This window comes from Lissotriton vulgaris, chromosome 2_1, assembly GCF_964263255.1.
Source record: "Lissotriton vulgaris chromosome 2_1, aLisVul1.2, whole genome shotgun sequence".
Lineage (NCBI taxonomy): Eukaryota > Metazoa > Chordata > Amphibia > Caudata > Salamandridae > Lissotriton > Lissotriton vulgaris.
This window is the reverse complement of record NC_141687.1, coordinates 1,794,042,147-1,794,063,831: the sequence shown is the minus strand read 5'-3', so window position 1 is coordinate 1,794,063,831 and position 21,685 is coordinate 1,794,042,147. Positions and strand designations below refer to the sequence as shown.

The window sequence follows — 21,685 nt, the reverse complement described above, 5'->3', positions numbered from 1 at the left end:
TTAACCCCTTCGATGCTGGTGACGGAACCATTCTGTCATCAGTCATGGTTGAGCTGTGCTGATGACGGAATGGTTCCGTCACGACCACACCCATTATCATTGGGGCCCAGCACAGGAGGAAAATATCATCTGCAGCGATGAGGTTAAAGGGGGAGCTCTTTCTCCCTTCCTCTAGTTTGTGTCCCACCCAACTCAGAGGAATGCATAAATACACAAATCTGCCGAAGTGGGGAGGATTCCTCTACTCCTCTTGTCTTCACTAGGCAGGCCTGGGCTTCCCAAAATGGGACTCGCGGTCCTCCATGTAATGCACCATTGCAGGCACACTTGCACTCGGTATACAAACACAGCACACATACTCTCCAGTGCGATTTCCTCTATGCATTGTGCTGCTACAGCCACACATACATTCAGCTCACATATTCAGTCCATGTGCACTGCTCAGTACTTTAGCTTTTCTGTATTACACCTGGGTGTGCTATTTGCAAACACACACGGCCAGTGCGCACACACTCACCATGTGCATAGTGCACAACACTTCACCCTTCATGTATTGTACTTCTCATATGCACACATACACCTAGCAAATGCTTTTTTTGTGCACGTACTGCACACAGCACTACATCTGTCATGTAATGTTTCATCGCAGGGATACATGCACTAACCATTCCTTCACTACACAGTACTGCTCTACCCCTGTACTTTACACTTCACAAGCACACATACATCCAGTGCAGAGTCACTACACTTGGGCTACAGAACACTCTGCATCTACCTGATGTAGGACAAGGGTGAGTTAAGTGTAAAGCTGTGGAACTCTAAAATGGTGAGTGAGCCGGTAGGCCTCACTCCAGTGACACAGGGTAAAAAGGACCTGTTCATGTCTACTGATTACAACACTGTTACTGCTAAATTCATGGCGAAGGCGGTAGCCTTCCACCATTTTGAAGGCAGCTCTTTGGGCACCCATCCTGTTCCAATAAGACCACAATCTGTGAGATAGGCCTATGTCATGGCTCACACGCATGATCCGTGTTTGCCCTTGACAAAAAAAAAAAATCAGCATTAGAGATCCAGACAACAGTACAATTGGGCTCTCACAGTAGGTGTGTACAATTCTTACTGTCTCTTACCCTGCAGATGACTTTTCTGTCCCAACAAAGAACTAGCTTTATTAAAGAGAGGTTTTTTGTTGAACCAGGAGATGTGCTGTTTCTCAGTACTTCCAGACTCATGTTCAAGATTTAACTCCTGTTTTCTTCTGTAGTTATCATCAGCACTGACAAAGCAATAGACTATGCTTTGATGTTGTTTTAACTTCATGCGTTAATTTGAAAACTGAATGGGTGGGGTCATAAGGTAAGTTAGAGTGAGCCTGGCAAGTGGATGGCAAAAGAGCAGTGAAAGAGAGGTAAGGAGGAGACAAATCTATTACTTAAAAAAAAATATTTCGCAGATTGTAGATTCTGGGAGGTTCAGATACTTAGAAACCCTTCATATGGGTTGCGGACATCACCCCCTGCCCCTCTATCATTGATGAAACTATGGCACAATTTGCTATGATTTCCACATCACGTCAGCACCACCCTCAATTTAAGGCAAGTTCCCACAGCCCAATAGTTTATTATTGATTTGCATGTTTGGAGCACACAACCGGTTTCAAAGTAACCCTTCCAGTCTGTCTGATCTGTACCCTAATTAATTCCTCATGCTTTAGGCCGCATATCCACCATGGAAAGTCAATATTCTCCTCGTGTTTCCTGCAGCCTTCTCAGAGTTCTAAGCACTGAGAGCAATGTACATAGTTCAATCGTAGCAGAAATGCCTCCCTCCTTTACTCTGGACACCAGGCATGCTGGTTCATTGTGAATAACATATCATTTTTTATTTTTGACTTCAGTTTCAAATCCTATCTATTTATGGCTTAAACCCCTTACTCTGTGTACGTGGTCCCCCCTAAATAAATTCAGCTCATACCATTTGATCACAAACTTAGCAACACATCACTAGTTTCAAATCAACAGCTCCAGATATGCTGCAGCTCACCACAAGCCTGGTTTCTAGTATTTATTTAATTTTCCCTCTGCATCGTCCCTCGAAATCCCCCCCCCCCACCCGGCCCCACCGCTGTTACCTGCACGGAACGCAGCTGGTTTTCACCATCCTCGCCCCCACCCTTACTTAAAATCTGCCACTTCCCCTGTTACCATCAGACAGGCCCTCAAACCTTTTACCTTCAATTGGAGTAGTACCAGTCTCCCTGACACCGTCCACTAAGGTCCAATTCATATCTATAGTGCACACGGTGATCATGTTTCAGCTTGGCACATCTCACTGTCCTCCGCCCTCTTCGCTACGTCGCTTTTCTTGCCAAACACCAGTTAAACTCCCATGTTTCACTGTTAACCTTTGCATAGTGTTTCTGTTCCTCATGCTAAGTAAACAAACAAGCGCAATTACCAATACAAATGTAGTTATCAATATTGGGATAGTATTTCCTATAGCAGGATACTCATTCTCCTCACGATACTGCCCCTGAGTGTTGTCGAACCAGACTGTACTCTTGTACTCTTGCAACCTCCAGTTTAGTCATTCTCTGACCACAGAATCAACCTTTTTAGCATTCTCATGTTCACCTAATGTTAGATGGCCAGGTCACCCCATGCCATTCAGTGGAAGCAAACTAAGACTACAACACCCAAAATGCATTAGGATAATATGGAAAAGCCCAGGACTTCAAGCTGTGTCCATCCCTAATGACGCAGAGAGTGGTGGTCTTGGCCACCAAATAGTGTACAACCTGGTGATTAATTATACCAGCTCTGTACTGTAAACTCTCATGTCGCATCTGGGTAAACAAAATAATTAAAAATGTTAAGTTGAGGCTTCCAAAGAGATGCAACATGTCAGCTGAGTGTATAAGAACTCAGGTTTATTCTGAGCCTCGTAAACCCCACCAAGAGACACAGAGTGTGGTTCACTGGGCAGAAGCGCAGATCCATCAACCCGGCCTTCAGTCACAGGATTCTGGCACAGAGGGATAGTGTAAACACAAAGATGGCCGACCACACTAGAGCACTTCCAGAAAACTGAACCCGTCACTGCTCCTTTCGATGGAATGCTGCTTATTAAATACCAGCGAGCCATGTGTGCATGCTAGCTGTGCAAGTGCACAGAGGTCTAGGACAGAGCTGACGTCACACGGAGGCGCGGCCTCACCTGGGTGACATTACATACACAGCAGATATTTGCAAATGCAAGGTACTGTGCACTCTCTTTGTCGAAGATCAAAAGCCAACTGACATTCTTTGTTTCCTACAGAAATGATTTACAGACACACTGCGTCCATAGACGGGGAGTTCGTCCATTTTGAAATCCTGGATACAGCAGGCCAGGTACAGTAATCACCAAATATGTATTGTATTGTATTGTATTGTGGCATACTTATATAGCGCAACCTGTCACCACCAAGGGCATCCTGGCGCTTTGACCCGTACTCAATGAAAACAGTAGCTCAGCCTATCCTGGGAAAAAGATGAGTTTTTAGAGCCTTTCTCTGGTATAAACACAGTGGTATGCAATGCGGTTCGGAAATACTGTTCATGGAAAACAATGTTTAAATAAGTGCTGGCTGCGACTTGTAGGCCTAACTACCGCAACTATACTGCATTATATCTACACCAAAACTCTCATATCTGCGCATATTGACTCCCGTGGATCCGATTCACACATGGAATCATACATCTGAACCCATAAAAGTACTTCTGAACACAGGTGCAGATGTACAGCGTTTTCCTATTCACAAAGCTCAGCAGGAGCATATCAGATGCAGCTTTACAAATGGTGAGGGAGAGCAATTCCCGAAATAGCAGCAAGTAAGCCATGTTTGTTTTGTTTTCAGGGTTACTATTTCCGTAGTGCGGAAGTATACACAGTATACAATTACGCACCACATCTTTTTGATTCTTTTAACCTTTGGGGAAAACGTTTTCCATGCTGAGACCACATTCCAACAGATTTGGGGGGACTCTATTTCCCTTACGACAATTAAAGGGGATTTACTTCGGCCCTTTTCAGGAGCAAATCTCTGACAATTTCCAGGGTAGGAAAGAGTCGGAATGGAATCCACAAGGTGCTAGGTCACAAACCCTTAAATTAAATTGTACCCAGTAGTAAACGCATTTGCCCCTTTTGTTTTTTTGTGTGTGGATAGCTGACTAGAGTAAATGGTCACATTTCGAGCCGTAAATGTTCCTATGTGATTGAAAATTGCTTCGTGAATGGTCCCTGGAGGTTGTTAGCCCTCTCCTCCAAGGATTTAGTTCAAAGGGGGGCAATGCATTCTCGTATAGTTTTTGGCACCAGCACTCACATAAGTTCTTATATCCATGTACTCATCCCTATACCACCTGACTGTCTCGGTGAAGTTTTTTTTACTTATCTTTCGATTCCTCCTGTCAGTATCTTCCGTGACAGATTTAGCCTACAACCTGCTGTGCGTGACTGCAGAGCTTCTCTTCGGTGTCCTCTTCACAGATCGGGAGAGAGGGCCATCAGACCTCATGTCTGACAAAAGATGTAACTAAGAGGAGGCAAGCACACAGTGATGTGGCATTCTCCAACTTTCGAGATGTCCTGGGTAAATCTACAGCCTAAAGCAAGCCTGCCCTCCCCGCCTATCTACTGGGGCCTAATTCTCAAAGGTAAACGTATACTTTAGTGTAAGTTTAAGACTTTTGTTGCTATTCACAAACTAATTTTACGACTGCGGAGTCTCCTCAACCGTGGCAGAGTCTGCACCACGAGTGTGGAGACTCCACAGTCGTAAAGATAGTACTCGTAAAATTAGTTTGTGAATAGTAAAAAAATTGTAATCTTACACTAAAGTGCAAGTTTACCTTTCGGAATCAGGCCCTTAGATTCCAGAACAGCTCTAGAATAAAGAAAACAATTATAAATATCAACAGGAAAGAAACGAGAGGAAATACCCAAGAGAGGACACTGCAAAGTAAAAGAAGTATGTAGAGCCACAAGATGCTGCTGTTAGTCCACCCAGAGACTGCTGGAAAACCTAGAATGCATGTTAAGAGTCTGGACAGCTATGTTCTGCTATGTTCAGCCGCTGCGGTGGGGCGGTAAGGCCCGGTGGGGGGGGATTTCAAGAGACGACCCCAAGGGAAAAGTAATTATTTATTTATTTTCCACTCATTGTCGTCTCCCGAAATCCCCAACCAGGCACTACCGCCCCACTGCTCTTACCTGCAGCAGCTGCGGCTGGCTATGATCTGGGATGTTCTGTTATGCTGATTTGCATAGCGCACTAAACACCTGAGAGGGTATCAAGGTTCTCGGGCAAGGTGAGTAGGTTTGTGATCCAAAGGTGCTTATATGAAGAACCAGTGATCAGCAGCCAAACATTGACTTTGATGTTCAAAGGTAAGAGAGTAGGAAGATTGAGGGACGAATCAGGAAAGATTGCTGTGACTGACATGCCAATGGGAGAACCATACTGGGAAATGGAAAAGAGCCACAAAAGTAGTGAGGAGACGAGCCCTGAGTGGACCATTCTACTGCAAAGTAGATGCCATGAGTCTTATCTCGCCAAACACCTAGTCCACTGTCATTCTAGACACCATCACTAAGTTTTAACCCCAGCATCATTGTACATATTATATCGCAAAAGAATCTACGTGGGTCACAACAAGAACACAACAGAAGATATTTCACACTGAGGCACAACCATGCAGCTGACACAGCAATTCCTGGATTCTAGAAGAGGCAGTCATAAAGCAAGATGGGGTATACTAGGTATTTGATGCTGCAGTTCCAGTAGTGTAGACACGAGGGAGTGCATACAGAATGAGACAAAGGTCAGATCCCAGAGAGACAGAAAGCAATGCCTTTCCAACATTTGCCCAGCTTCTTTGTATATCTCATCTCCCAGCTCAGCGGCGGCTTCTCAGCTAAGATGGAGGAGCGTTGCCCAACTGCTTTTCAGCAATGAAAAATAAAATGATAACGACAAATGTTATTATCATTTCATTTTTCCTCGCTCACTTCCTGCAGCCCAGGACAAGGCTGTCCAATCTGACACGAAACAGCAGCAAGAAGGAGGAGGAGTGATGGCACTGCTTCAAGTGCACATGACAGTTTGGCCGGCCGTCTAAGGCAGGCCAAACAGTCATGCACACTTCGATCTCTCCACCCGAGTTGTGCTGTACAACTGGTCAGAGGGCAAGCACAGAGTCGAAGTCCATTAGTGAGTGCTTAACCAGGGCGTTCAAACAAATCATGGTGCTGCTCTCATACTGGGTAATACTAGCATGATACCATTGTTTGGATTGGCGTTGGGGAGCCTGTCACATGTCGGGAGTTGAATAGCAGAGGCCAGAAGAGCACCGACGCTGCCGATGACAGGTAAGCATTTTTTAAATTATTTTCCCCTTGCTGCCCCTTGTCGGCTGCCTCCCTCTGAACTGCCACACCACTTTCATGCCCCATGAGCCGCCACTACAACTCCTCAATTGTGTGTCTCACTTTTCTCTCCCCTCTGAACATCTAAAAAGAAATCTAAATAAAAGCCTGTGGCCCTGATTTAGATTCCAACTATCGAAAGCAGCAACAGAGCACCAAGCATACATTGAGCATGTGTGTAGCTGGTAAATGAAATGATGCCTTTAGAAGAGACTTCCATCACCATGGCACAGTGAAATTTTTGCCAGGGCAAATTTTGCTGCCACAAATTCATATGACGGCAGACTTTACATCATTCCATGTTACAGTCAGCATTTAGTCTGCCAATGCTAAAACTGGCACTGAAAATCACAGATGTGAAGTGACATCTATTGTAGGAACAAATGCGCCAAGAAAAAAGACTCCAGCAATCCAAATCACATCGATGAGAACGTAAATGCGCCAATGAAGAACACAGGATTAAATCTAGTGGTGTAGACCGCAACACAGCACACTAGTGATGTACAGAATAGTGCTACAAACACATGAAGAGACATCTGGGTGAAGAGGGCAACAAAATAGCCCCTCCAAATCTTTGAGGGTAAAACAAAATATAATATTGGGGGCAGCTGCCAAAATATGATACCAAATACTTGGAAACTTCCTTGACGCGCAGTGTAGAGGGAATTACTAGAGTCGTGAAGTTTATTCACTACAAACCTGTATTACTGGATGAAAGGTAAACATACAACAATTCGAAGAAGTGGAGAGGATTAATGTTAGTGCCCTGAAGTCAGGGTGTATCTAAGAAAGAGGTGGAATTACATGGGTTGCAGAGTGCCAGGGAGGTAAGAGAAACTGCAGAATGCACAAGTTGAAGCAGACCTCAACCCCTCATCCTGTGAGCCCTGGAGCATAAGGTGCTGGGCATATCATCAATTGAAACTACAACAGGGGTGTAAAGAGGCATTGGCACATGTCAGCCAATGTGCACAGCTTACAGATCATAACTCTCTGCAACATGGTCTTGCCACAACACATACTAGTCATACACAGTGCTATCCAAGATGTTTGCGATGGAAAGTGGATTTAATAACAATAAGTTACCATATGAAATGCAGCAAATACATAGGAATAAGGATTGAGACCACCATGACAAAAAATAACAGAACGCTAACCAATGCGATCTCATTTACACGTAGGTGATATATGATTACACAAAACAACAAGGACGATTAAATGACAACTCAAGTTAAGAATACAAATCATGTCCAAGCGCCGTCTTACCTGCAACTTGAGAAAGGATAATTAAACAGCAGCAAAAAATGCCAGCCATAACAAATACAGACATGGAATAAATATGCTTGTGCTTCAAGGATATATCCATTGTTCTCCTGCAGCAAAACTGGGAGATTATCATACCTTACCTGTTGAAATGCCATTTGGGCATACAATATTCTAAAACATTTCAGGTGAATTCGCTGTGCCTGTGAGGCAAAACCTACACTGTGAATATTGTGTCCTGAAAACCACCACAAAAGCTTACAGAAAAATCTTCTCCACAACTATCAAGAGGTATACCATGCAAGTGTCATCAAGGCACATACTCCACAATGGTATCAGGCAACTTTCAAGCATGTCTGACCTCAAATTACATGCTACAAAAAGACAGCCGTTCCAGAGCCACATAAGTTGTCACACAGTCCAGGAATTTAACACATACTGAGGAAGATAGTTAGATCTGCATTGTTGATGTTTCATCTGATGAGGGAGACACTAAAAAGAGAGAACATTGGCTACCACATTACACCTACAACAACACATATACCCGGAAGTACCCTTCATGGCAAAATAGGCCTCATTGACGGTCACAGCTTGTGAGACCAGTGCCTAGATGGTGAATGTGCTCCAGGAGTTTCAGTATTCGCTCTTCGTAATTCAAACCAGAATTTATGCATAGCATTGGGAGACATGGAACATACATAAGTGAGGACATGATTGAGTTGGCAAACATCACACAAGGGATGAGGAACCCTCAGTTGTGTACCAATAATGCAAAGTCCCAAACACCTTCAGATTGCCGGAGAAGAACAGCTGTTTTTGGGGACAACCACTTCATTCTTGAATCAGCAGCAGCAGGGAATGCGGCATCACCCTCAAGGTGAGTTGAATTTTCTGCCTCTCAGTCAACAAAGGCTACCAGGACGAACGCCCACGCCCCATAGTTTTCCAAAATTGAAGGTCTTTCTTTGGAGATCTGTAGAATATTGCCTCTCCACAGCCACCGGCAAAAACAAGAAGGCAGTGAGTGGTAAACATAGGATGACATGGATCTATTAAACTTTGATTTGGCTAAAATAGGAATTATTATGAGTGCTTACATCATCACTCGGTCTTGGAACACCAAATGAAATCCTAGTCTTCCACGTGATAGAAGATGTAAGGTATAGGATATAGGACACAACTACTAACATCACAATTGACTGACTCCATAGGGCAGAACATGCTAATCCCAATTTCAAGGTTAAGGTTTGCGAGTCGCTATTTAATTAGTGACTCGCAAAATAGGGTTAGTACACGGCCCAGAGACTTTTGCATGTGCAAATGGGTCTTAAACCCATTTGCACATGCAAACATTCGTCGTACATCTGGCCCCATGACTCTAAAGAATCACAGACTCCAAGCTCCAAGTTAGTGGTTTATTACAGAGCCAAAAACTACTGGATGTACAAACACATCATAACGAGGTTGTAGAAGTACATGGGAGCTAATACAAATCCAAACCTACAAGCTAGTTTTATGCGATGAATCATAAACAGAATAACAATTTCCAGAAGCAGAACACAGGCAATGATTGCCCCCATGTCAAGATCAGACTTCATCTGTGGCTTGTGATAGAAAACATTAGTCTGTCCCTACACTACCACTACAGTGACATCTCTACTTAGCATTCCCCAGGCAAGATCCGGAAAAGGTGACAGCGTGTGATGACTTCATAAGAAGTACACTCACGTTCTATAGGTCAAGGAGCCTATGCTACAGAGCTCGTTATAAGATGCTAATTTCTCTCTCCTTTGATCTCCTCACTGTTAGACCTGACATCATTGGCTTGAGTCTCTCCTCCATTTTTTCTGTTTTGCCTCCACTGTTTTTCGATGTTTTGCTGGTATATGCTTTGGGCGCTGTCCCACGGCTGATCCGTGCCACAGCGCAAGTGCTCCCTATGTTAAATTGATGTATCTATTGTATCCATGTTTGGCTTATTTGGTTTACTGTCAGTCCCTAGTCTAGTGCACCAGGAGTGCTGGGGTTTGTAAATACAAATGCCGCTCGTGGGCTTGCAGCATGTGTTGTGCCACCCACAGGAGCGGCCTCGTAAAAGAATGTCTACGGGTCGGTCATTGCGAGACCCACGTGCAGCCTAGTGCTGTCACGCAGGCTGCGCAAGTATACCTACTTGCCAGCCCCTCAAACCTTCCCTTGACTTCATGTTAGTCACCCCTATGGTAGGCCCACGGGCAGGGTGCATTGCAAATATAAGGTAGGACACGCCTGACCAAGTTGGCATGTCCTAACAGTGAATTACAGCCATCTTCGTTCTTCACTATTGCGAGGTAGCCTGCTCTCCACTAGTTAGAATGGGCCACCGGGATTATTAATGCTATGATCCTAGCTGGCTCGGGGAGCATGGTGCAATGTCGAGTTTGGTATCCCTGAACTCGGGGTTTAATTACGCATCCGTTGGTGTGGATGGTTTTTGGACTCTGGGTTTGAAAATAGCACTTTTAGAAAGTGTCTATTTTCTTGTCTAACCATTTCTGGTTTCTGCTGGTCTTGCGTGTGTGTGACAGGAGCTGGGTGGCTCCACAGGTCTGGAGGAGTCAGTGTGGGATGAGTGGGACATTTGCGTTGAGAGTAGGGGGAGAGTAGTTGCTGATAGCCTGCCCTGCCTGATACAATGCTGGCTCCACCTCCTGCCAAGCGGCTGATGGCTCTGTGCCTGCCATGGACAATCCTAGCCCCACCTCCTGCCAGGAGGCCGATAGCCCTGCCTGATACAATGCTGGCTCCACCTCCTGCCAAGCGGCTGATGGCTCTGTGCCTGCCATGGACGATCCTAGCCCCACCTCCTGCCAGGAGGCCGATAGCTCTGCTCCTGCCAGTGTCAATGCTGGCTCCACCTCCTGCTGGGCGTCTGAGGACCCAGCCCTGCTCAGTGAATAGGCCAGGTGCTTCTGCCTGGCTCCGCCCACAACAGACCCAGGATGTTGGGAAATTCCCCTGCATGGACAAAGGGATCAAAGCCAGAAAGGGGTATAAGAGAAGGACCCCTGAACCAAGAATTTAGATCACTTCTGACAAGGAACCCTGTAACCAAGGACAAGAGGCCTGCTGATCTGAGGACTTGCCTACCCCTTCTGCCAGTGTGCTGTTTGCTGGGGGGAATCCTGCAGTGCTTCTTTATTTTTGCCAAGGAACCAGGAGAGAGGAACTGTGTGTGTACTCTCACGCTTGCTAAGAAAATCTCCAAGGACTGGAAGAGTGCCAGTCTCCTGCTGAAGTCACAGGGCTAAAGGACTTCATCTGCTTAAAGTGCTATTTGCTGGAACTGTGAATCCAGCACCTCTGAAAGAACCAGCAATCTCGACGCCGACGGACGTCGCCGAATCCAGCTCGACGTAGTGGGTAACGGCCCCAGTGTCTCGCTTCCTCGATGACCGCCGCCGGGCCCGACCGACGCCAGCAGCAACGCCAGTGAGTGGGAGTACGGCTCTAGCTCCAGAGGACCTCGTGTCTGCACCGCTGCTGATCGCATCAACTGTGTGCCCTCTTGACGCCGTGAGCGCTGCTCACTCTGTGCAACCGCATCATCGACGACGCCTGCTGAGGCCTGATCGACACTGAAGACGCGATGCCGGGTTGCTCGACGCCGCTGATCATCGTGTGCTTCATTTTCCTAAAGGTACTGTGTTGTTGGGGGTCCGTGTGACTCCGGGCTCGACGTAGCGCTCTTAGCGGTCGACGCCGAACCTTTGGATTAACTTTGCCTCGACGTTGTGTAGCCCCCGTGTGGGTTACCCTGTTGCTAAGAACTGTGTGTCCAAGAAGAAGATTTGCTTTGATACTAAAGACTTTTGTGCTAAAGAAGAAACTACCTTTGAACTATCCTTTTTCCCTTCCCAGAGTATTTATTACGATTGTGTACATTTCTTGTCGTTATTTGGTCTTGTGCTAAGCCTTATATAAAAAATACTTATTTTTATAATACTACTGTGTCGTGTCCATTTGTAGTGTATTCACTTTATTACTGTATGTGGTCATAATTGCTTAACACACAGCCTCTGAGATAAGCCTGTCTGCTCTGCCAAGCTACCAAGGGGGTGAGCAGGGGTTATCGAAGTGTGTGATCCCCTTGCCCTGACTGGAAAAGGGGTGTCCCTATTTGTCAGAAGTGTATACCTCTGCCAACTAGAGACAGCCGGTTCTAACATTGGATGCAGCAGTGAGGATTTGGACCTTGCATTTATGACCCATGTACAGTGATTAGTGTGCGCTACATAGTGAAAGCAGACCATAACGCAGTCACAATCTAATTTGGAAGGATCCTATTTTTTGGTTCTCCGCTTTTCTGAAGCGTGATTTTTTGAACACTGCCAGTTTTGACCATGAGTGACAACGGAGTCACTACCCCTGTTGTTGTTGTGGAGGAGTTTGATAAGGAGAAGATGAAGACATACGAGAAGAAGCAGCTGCAATACTTTTGCAAGCAGTTTAAAGTTCCTACCAAAGGCCTCTCCAGGAAGCCAGAGTATTTCAAAGCTTTGGAGGCCTGGTTGGAGTCCAGAGATCCCTCTGATGTGGTGGTGGTACCCACAGAGGAAGGGGATGAGGAGGTGCCAGTGAATGGGCCTGTGTCCTCTCCCGGTAGCAGTGTTTCCTCCAAAGGTCTTTCCCCTGAAGAAAGAGAAGAAAGGGCGAAAGAGCGAGCTTACAACATGGAAATGGCAAGGCTAAAGATAAATGGGCAGTTGGAGTTAGAAAATGCAAGAGGTAGAAGAGAAGCTGATTTGGAGACCAAAAGGTTAGATTTTGAAAGAGAGAAGTTAGCTTTGGAGCATGATACCAAGTTGAGGGAGTTGGACATCCAAGCTAAGAAGTTAGAATTGAATCCCTCTGGTGGCAGCATTCCATCTGGGCCTGCAGAAAGTAAGTTTTACTTTCCCAAAGATGTGATAAAGGATTATCATAGAAACGAAGATATTGGTCAGTGGTTTAAAGCATATGAGCTAGCATTGTTGGCCCACCAGGTCCCTGAGAAGAATTGGGGAGCAGGGTTGTGGGGTCGCTTTGTGAATGAGGAGAGATACCCTGTTAGACATGCCTGTTGCGGATAGGATGTCGTATGCTCATATGAAGGATGCTTTAATGTTGCGGTATGGCCTAACCCCCGAGAAGTACAGACAAGCTTTTAGAGAATGTAAGAAGTTGCCTGGTACGACGTGGGTTGAATATGTGTCTTATTTTTGCAGAGCCATGGATGGTTGGGTAAAGGGCAGCAAAGTGGAAAGTTATGAAGCTCTTTATGATTTGTTTGCTTGGGAGCATTTGTCTAATAACTGTTTTCCAGAGCTGCGCCAGCATCTTATTGATAGCAAGATATCTAACCCTAGAAAACTTGCTGAGGAGGCGGACCGCTGGGTCAGTACCAGGGTCCACAAGGGTCCAGTGGGAGACTCAGCCAAAGGTGGGCAGGGTCCCCAGCAGAAGAGTGGGGGGGACAAGGCTAAACAGAAGGAGTCCCAGAAAGGGCTCCCAAAGTAATCCCCAAGGGAACCAAGGGAAAGGTTCCCAGCCTCCCCCTGAGAAGAAGCCAGGGGCCCCGACGGGTAAACCTGTTCATAGGGGCCCCCTAACCTGCTACACTTGTGGGCAGGTGGGACACTGGTATTACGATCCCCAGTGTCCCATGAAGAAATCGAATGCACCGCCGAGTGCACCCCCCCGTCAGTTGGCGAGCGTAGCCCTGGGAGGGGAGGAGATGGTTGTCCATGGTGGGAGGGGTCCTGCAGAGATGTCCCTGGTCTCGCTAGGAGACATGCAAATGGTCCCTCCACCCCCTCTGCCTAGTAACACTAGTAAATATAGGCAGTGGGTGACCATTAATGGCCATAGAGTGGAAGCTCTCAGGGACACCGGAGCGAGTGTGACAGCTGCCAAGTGTCACTTGGTGTCCAGAGAGCAGGTGGTTCCCCACGCATTCTACCCTGTGATAGCTGCCGACAACTCCCAGAAAGAGTGTGAGGTAGCTCAGGTTTCCTTTGAATGGGGGGGGAGTTTCAGGTACTCTTCAGGTTGCTGTGAGGCCCGCCCTGCCTGTCGATTGTCTCCTGGGCAACGATTTAGAAGACTCCCCTTGGGCTAAGGTGGAGAGAGAGGCGCACTTGAAAATGTTGGGCGTGCCAGAGTGGGTGTGTGCAACCACTCGTTCGATGACAGCGAGTAAGGGTGTTGATGGGGTCCCGGAGCCTGAAAGTACGGCCCAGGACCCAGCTGTGAAGAGAAGAGGCAGGAGGCGCGGGAAACCGGCCCCCGTAGTTCCCGTGGTCCAGGAGGAGGTAGACCCTGAGGGGGATGCCCTGGAGCCCACAGGGGAACAAATTGCCGAACTGGGAGACCTGCCCGAGCTGACCCACTGGCAGCAGGATGGTGGTCCCTCCAGGGAGGAATTCTGTGCGGAATAGGAGTGCCCTTCTCTTGTGGGTATGAGGCAGCAGGCCTCAGCCTAATCCTCAGGTGATCAGTCAGGGTCACATTTTGTGTACTGGGAGAACGACCTCCTGTATAGCGAGCCTAAGGCTGCTGAGCCTGGGTCAGCCCGTGTGCTGGTGGTACCCCAGCGCTTCAGAGCCTTCCTACTGGGGTTGGCTCATGACGTTCCGTTAGCTGGACATCTGGGGCAGGACAAGACCTATGACAGGCTTGTCACCCATTTTTATTGGCCTCAGATGCGAAGGGATGTAGACATCCATTGTAAGACTTGTCACACTTGCCAGGCAAGTGGGAAAAGCGGAAGGAAGCAGAAGGCTCCCCTCCAACCTTTTCCAGTGGTCAGTACCCCCTTTGACCGGGTGGGTATTGACATTGTTGGGCCCCTGGACCCCAAGACAGCCCTGGGCAACAGGTTCATCCTGGTCTTGGTGGACCATGCCACACGGTACCCGGAAGCCATCCCTCTCCGAACAGTGACGGCCCCCGTGGTGGGAAGGGCACTGATGGGTGTTTTCTCCCGGATGGGGTTCCCCAGAGAGGTGGTGTCAGACCGAGGCACCAACTTCATTTCGAACTATATGAAGTCTCTGTGGAAGGAGTGTGGGGTAACCTACAAGTTCACCACTCCTTACCACCCTCAAGGAAATGGGCTGGTTGAGAGATTCAACCAGACCCTGAAAGGCATGATCATGGGTCTTGAAGAACCAATGAGGCGGAAATGGGACGTCCTCTTGCCATGCCTGTTGTTTGCTTACCGAGAGGTGCCGCAGAAGTCTCTAGGGTTCAGCCCCTTTGAGCTCTTATACGGTCACCCGGTAAGAGGGCCTTTGAGTCTGGTCAAGGAAGGCTGGGAGCAATCTCCCAGGAAACCTCCCCAGGATGTATACAGTTACATGCTGGCCTTTCGGAACCAGACTCGGCGCTTCAGAGAACTTGCTCAGGCAAATCTGGAGGCTAGCCAGGAGGAGATGAAGCGATGGTACGACCGGAATGCCACTCTGGTAGAGCTTCAGCCTGGTCAGGAAGTGTGGGTCATGTCCCCTGTGGAACCTTGTGCGCTCAAGGACAGGTGGACTGGACCGTTTAAGGTTGTGGAGAAGAAGAGCGATGTCACCTACTTGGTGGACTTTAAATCTCCCAGGAACCCCTTGCGGGTCCTGCATGTCAACCGTTTGAAGCCCCACTTAGAGAGGTCCGAAGTGGGCATGCTCCTAGCTACAGATGCTGGAATGGAGGAGGAGAGTGAGCCTCTTCCTGACCTCCTGTGTGCTAAAGAGCAAGACGGGTCAGTGGATGGTGTGGTCCTCTCTGACACACTGACCCTTGAGCAGAAACAGGATTGTCGCCACCTGTTAGGACAATTCCCGGATCTGTTTTCCTTGGTTCCGGGTGTCACTCATTGGTGTGTCCATGACGTTGACACCGGAGACAGCCCTCCTGTGAAGCACAAGGCTTACAGGGTGACTGACAAGGTTAGAGCATACATTAAGGAGGAGGTCTCCAAAATGTTTGCGTTAGGGGTGGTTGAGTCCTCTAGCAGTCCTTGGGCCAGCCCAGTGGTCTTGGTCCCGAAGGCTGCAGCGCCTGGTGCTTCACCAGAACTCCGGTTCTGCGTGGATTACCGAGGACTCAATTCGGTCACGAAGACTGACGCGCACCCCATCCCCCGAGCTGATGAGCTCATTGATCGGTTGGGGGCTGCCCGGTACCTTAGTACGTTTGATCTAACGTCTGGGTACTGGCAGATCGCCTTGACTGATGGGGCAAAGGAGAGGTCCGCATTCTCCACACCAGATGGGCTATACCAGTTCCGGGTGATGCCCTTTGGGATGAAGAATGCCCCTGCCACCTTCCAGAGGTTGGTCAACCAGGTCTTGGCTGGACTGGAGGATTTCAGTGCCGCCTACCTGGACGACATCGCAGTGTTCAGCGCCAGCTGGGAGGAACACTTGCGCCACCTCCAGGAAGTGTTGTTGGCCCTGCGCGGAGCAGGCCTCACAATCAAAGCCAGTAAGTGCCAGATTGGGCAGGGTTCGGTGGTGTACTTGGGGCACCAAGTAGGGAGCGGCAAGGTTGCCCCCCTGCAACCCAAGATTGATACCATCCTGGCTTGGGCGCCGCCCAAAACCCAAACTCAGGTGAGAGCCTTCTTAGGACTCACGGGTTATTACAGGAGGTTTGTCAAGGATTACGGCAACATTGTGCACCCCTTGATTTCGCTGACTTCCAGGAAGCAGCCACGAAGCGTGATCTGGACTGATGCCTGTCAAACGGCCTTTGACACCCTGAAAACTGCAATGTGCACAGCACCTATACTCCAGGCACCCGACTTTTCGAAAGAATTTATTGTCCAGACGGACGCTTCAGAGCATGGCGTGGGGGCTGTTCTAGCTCAGGTGAATGAAGAGGGCCGAGACTTGCCTGTAGCCTTAATCAGTCGGAGGTTACTTCCCAGGGAAACGAGGTGGAGTGCGATAGAGAGAGAAGCATTTGCTGTGGTCTGGGCGCTGAAGAAGCTAAGACCCTACCTGTTTGGGACTCACTTCCGGGTTCAGACAGACCACAGGCCGCTCAGATGGTTGATGCAGATGAGGGAAGAGAATCCGAAACTGTTGAGGTGGTCCATTTCTCTACAGGGGATGGACTTTACGGTGGAACACCGCCCTGGTACCGATCACGCCAATGCTGATGGTCTGTCCAGATTTTTCCGCCTTAGTGATGAGGACTCCCTAGGTCAAGGGTAGTTCTCCCCACATTTCAGCTGGAGGGGACACGTGTTAGACCTGACATCATTGGCTTGAGTCTCTCCTCCATTTTTTCTGTTTTGCCTCCACTGTTTTTCGATGTTTTGCTGGTATATGCTTTGGGCGCTGTGCCACGGCTGATCCGTGCCACAGCGCAAGTGCTCCCTATGTTAAATTGATGTATCTATTGTATCCATGTTTGGCTTATTTGGTTTACTGTCAGTCCCTAGCCTAGTGCACCAGGAGTGCCGGGGCTTGTAAATACAAATGCCGCTCGTGGGCTTTCAGCACGTGTTGTGCCACCCACAGGAGCGGCCTCGTAAAAGAATGTCTACGGGTCGGTCATTGCGAGACCCACGTGCAGCCTAGTGCTGTCACGCAGGCTGCGCAAGTATACCTACTTGCCAGCCCCTCAAACCTTCCCTTGACTTCATGTTAGTCACCCCTATGGTAGGCCCACGGGCAGGGTGCATTGCAGGTATAAGGTAGGACACGCCTGACCAAGTTGGCATGTCCTAATAGTGAATTACAGCCATCTTCGTTCTTCACTATTGCGAGGTAGCCTGCTCTCCATTAGTTAGAATGGGCCACCGGGATTATTAATGCTATGATCCTAGCTGGCTCGGGGAGCATGGTGCAATGTCGAGTTTGGTATCCCTGAACTCGGGGTTTAATTACGCATCCGTTGGTGTGGATGGTTTTTGGACTCTGGGTTTGAAAATAGCACTTTTAGAAAGTGTCTATTTTCTTGTCTAACCATTTCTGGTTTCTGCTGGTCTTGCGTGTGTGTGACAGGAGCTGGGTGGCTCCACAGGTCTGGATGAGTCAGTGTGGGATGAGTGGGACATTTGCGTTGAGAGTAGGGGGAGAGTAGTTGCTGATAGCCTGCCCTGCCTGATACAATGCTGGCTCCACCTCCTGCCAAGCGGCTGATGGCTCTGTGCCTGCCATGGACGATCCTAGCCCCACCTCCTGCCAAGAGGCCGATAGCCCTGCCTGATACAATGCTGGCTCCACCTCCTGCCAAGCGGCTGATGGCTCTGTGCCTGCCATGGACGATCCTAGCCCCACCTCCTGCCAGGAGGCCGATAGCTCTGCTCCTGCCAGTGTCAATGCTGGCTCCACCTCCTGCTGGGCGTCTGAGGACCCAGCCCTGCTGAGTGAATAGGCCAGGTGCTTCTGCCTGGCTTCGCCCACAACAGACCCAGGATGTTGGGAAATTCCCCTGCATGGACAAAGGGATCAAAGCCAGAAAGGGGTATAAGAGAAGGACCCCTGAACCAAGAATTTAGATCACTTCTGACAAGGAACCCTGTAACCAAGGACAAGAGGCCTGCTGATCTGAGGACTTCCCTACCCCTTCTGCCAGTGTGCTGTTTGCTGGGGGGAATCCTGCAGTGCTTCTTTATTTTTGCCAAGGAACCAGGAGTGAGGAACTGTGTGTGTACTCTCACGCTTGCTAAGAAAATCTCCAAGGACTGGAAGAGTGCCAGTCTCCTGCTGAAGTCACAGGGCTAAAGGACTTCATCTGCTTAAAGTGCTATTTGCTGGAACTGTGAATCCAGCACCTCTGAAAGAACCAGCAATCTCGACGCCGACGGACGTCGCCGAATCCAGCTCGACGTAGTGGGTAACGGCCCAAGTGTCTCGCTTCCTCGACGACCGGCTGCCGGGCCCGACCGACGCCAGCAGCAACGCCAGTGAGTGGGAGTACGGCTCTAGCTCCAGAGGACCTCGTGTCTGCACCGCTGCTGATCGCATCAACTGTGTGCCCTCTCGACGCCGTGAGCGCTGCTCACTCTGTGCAACCGCATCATCGACGACGCCTGCTGAGGCCTGATCGACACTGAAGACGCGACGCCGGATTGCTCGACGCCGCTGATCATCGTGTGCTTCATTTTCCTAAAGGTACTGTGTTGTTGGGGGTCCGTGTGACTCCGGGCTCGACGTAGCACTCCTCGCGGTCGACGCCGAACCTTTGGATTAACTTTGCCTCGACGTCGTGTAGCCCCCGTGTGGGTTACCCTGTTGCTAAGAACTGTGTGTCCAAGAAGAAGATTTGCTTTGATACTAAAGACTTTTGTGCTAAAGAAGAAACTACCTTTGAACTATCCTTTTTCCCTTCCCAGAGTATTTATTACGATTGTGTACATTTCTTGTCGTTATTTGGTCTTGTGCTAAGCCTTATATAAAAATACTTATTTTTATAATACTACTGTGTCGTGTCCATTTGTAGTGTATTCACTTTATTACTGTATGTGGTCATAATTGCTTAACACACAGCCTCTGAGATAAGCCTGTCTGCTCTGCCAAGCTACCAAGGGGGTGAGCAGGGGTTATCGAAGGGTGTGATCCCTTTGCCCTGAGTTGAAAAGGGGTGTCCCTATTTGTCAGAAGTGTATACCTCTGCCAACTAGAGACAGCCGGTTCTAACACTCACCTCCTCTCTTGACTCCACCCCGGGGCACTGTCCCTAATGCAAAACACAAAAACGTAGAACACACGCACCGATCACCTCATTTCGCTGGACACTTCTCATAGGTGATTTTCCACTTGGGTCGATTTCCAGCTCCAAGCTCGATGACCTTGATTCCCAGGCCTCCCTAAGTGAGAAAGAACACAGTCTCCCAATTATCAGCGTTCCTTACCTATAGTATCAACTCCTAAAACAAAAGGCGTTATTCTAGCTAACAAAAACGACTTTCTCCACCTGCAACAGAAATGTGACAACAGAACAAGTTCGACATGCACATTAAAATTCACTAGCAAGCCTTGCCTTAGAGGTTCCAAAGAAAATTCATTGAGGCGTACAGAAATTATCCAACATAAGAATGAAACACATAGACCCTTCAAATACACGCATTGGTGAACATTTCATTTGGGCGTTTCTATATCACGTTACACAAGCACATCAAATGCATCTAGCAACTTATGAAATCATACATGTTAAACACAATTAGTCACATCTACATGCAACTTTAATGTGGTGCACGTTTAAATCAAATGCATTATTACATATAAGCAACTTCGTTAGGAAAATGACATCAAATACTATGAATTACAATAATAAAGTGCCACATTGTTTCTTTGTATGGCACAATACCTTTCTATCATTACACTTTCACATGTTATTACTGAATATGATCTAAAAACCAATCGTTATCACGCCTAATGAAAATATATGTGGATGCAGACTTGCCGTGATTATAATGCACCCCTACAAACGAAAGAGCACCATTGCGCTCCATCACCAATGAAGTGCATTATATTGAATGCCTGGTTTTGAGGGGTCGCAAAAATGAACAAATATAAGTGGTGATACCAAATTTTCAATGTAAATAATTTGTTGGTGGTATCCTATTAATGTTAGTAATTGTAGTGGGTTTTAATGTGATTTTACCCATTGAAAAATGCTGATCCTCTGTTGGGATCTGATGAACCATGTTTGAGAGAAAACAGTTTTCACAGTTTTTTTCATAGAGGTTATGTAATATGCTCCAGAGCTAAAATGAGAATTAATTTCCTATAAATTTGCAAATATCTTCGTTAGCCATGTGAGAAAAAAGTTTGATATCCTGAGTAGTACATGTACTCACAACAGCAGTCTATCAGTGATTTGCCCACTGCTCTATTGCAGCTTCACCGGAAGGTTCTATTGAACAACTGGAGTGTTTACATTCTATATTCATGACAAATTTTAAGCACATTTGAACACCATGTTGCTAGAATCAGAGCTGTAGAACTGAATGCATATCCAACTGTTTGACTTCAGTAAATGAATAAAGCGAGGGAGTTTAATTTGTCATAGAAATTATGTTTAGTTTTCTAGAACGCTAAAATGAAGGCACATTTTCTATACATTTTCAAATATCGTTCTCTTTCATAAAAGCAGTGCATGCTGAAATGAAACATGCACTTCCAGCAGAATTCGGTTGACTCCCCAGTGATCTACTGTAGCCTCCCCACAGAGTTCCAATAAACAAATGTAGTACTAACATTCTGTACTTAAGACAAAAGTGAAGCACTCCTGAACACCAATTTATTGGAATAGGAGCTATGAGCTGTTGAATTTAAAGCTTTGTTGTGGAGCTGGCTAAAGCTAATGAGCTTGGACGTGCCAATAAAGATATGAAACGAGCTGTTAAAAATGTGAGGGGAGGTATAGGCTATAAGTCATTTGAGGCATAATATACTTTTAAGGGGCCAAAAATAGTTCAGGAGATCCGTACCTAAGTCCTGCATCTCCCTTCCATATCTGTTTAATCAGGCTACCCATCTTCTCTTTTATTTAACACCTTTAATATTAAAATACTAACATTTTAATAGCCATCAACATTTTTCATCTTTCATTGAAGTGTAGGTGAATAGAAGTTTTATAAGGACCCACAAAACTATTTACGAAGCTCTTATTTAAAATTAATAGATTTGTGCTCTTATGAACAGTGAGAATCTTCAAAGTAGTTGCGGTTTGGATATTTACAATTTTCTTTTTTTCTTATTCCCACTTCCTCTTTTGAGTAGTTGCATCTCCATGTGTAATTGTGCACTGGCTTCAACATATTTTTTATTGTGAATTAAAGATAAGAAAGTGGTAAAAATATTCAAAATATATATATTTATTGTCTGTAAAAATGTATTTCTGTGTACATTGTAAACTGCTATATTCAAAAATAATTATGAAAAACATATTTTATAATGAAGAATATTGTAAATGAAAC

The 21,685-nt window shown here is 47.1% G+C and overlaps 1 protein-coding gene across 1 annotated transcript in view; it reads left to right on the top strand.

The window, feature by feature from the left end:
• The window catches only part of LOC147733284 (ras-related and estrogen-regulated growth inhibitor-like), a 382,108-nt gene that overhangs the window by 352,632 nt on the left and 7,791 nt on the right, over positions 1–21,685 (top strand). Inside the window, exon 3 of the mRNA XM_086957842.1 lies at positions 3,322–3,395. Coding sequence (XP_086813968.1) covers positions 3,322–3,395 — 74 coding nt within the window. The remainder of the gene's footprint in view (positions 1–3,321; positions 3,396–21,685) is intronic.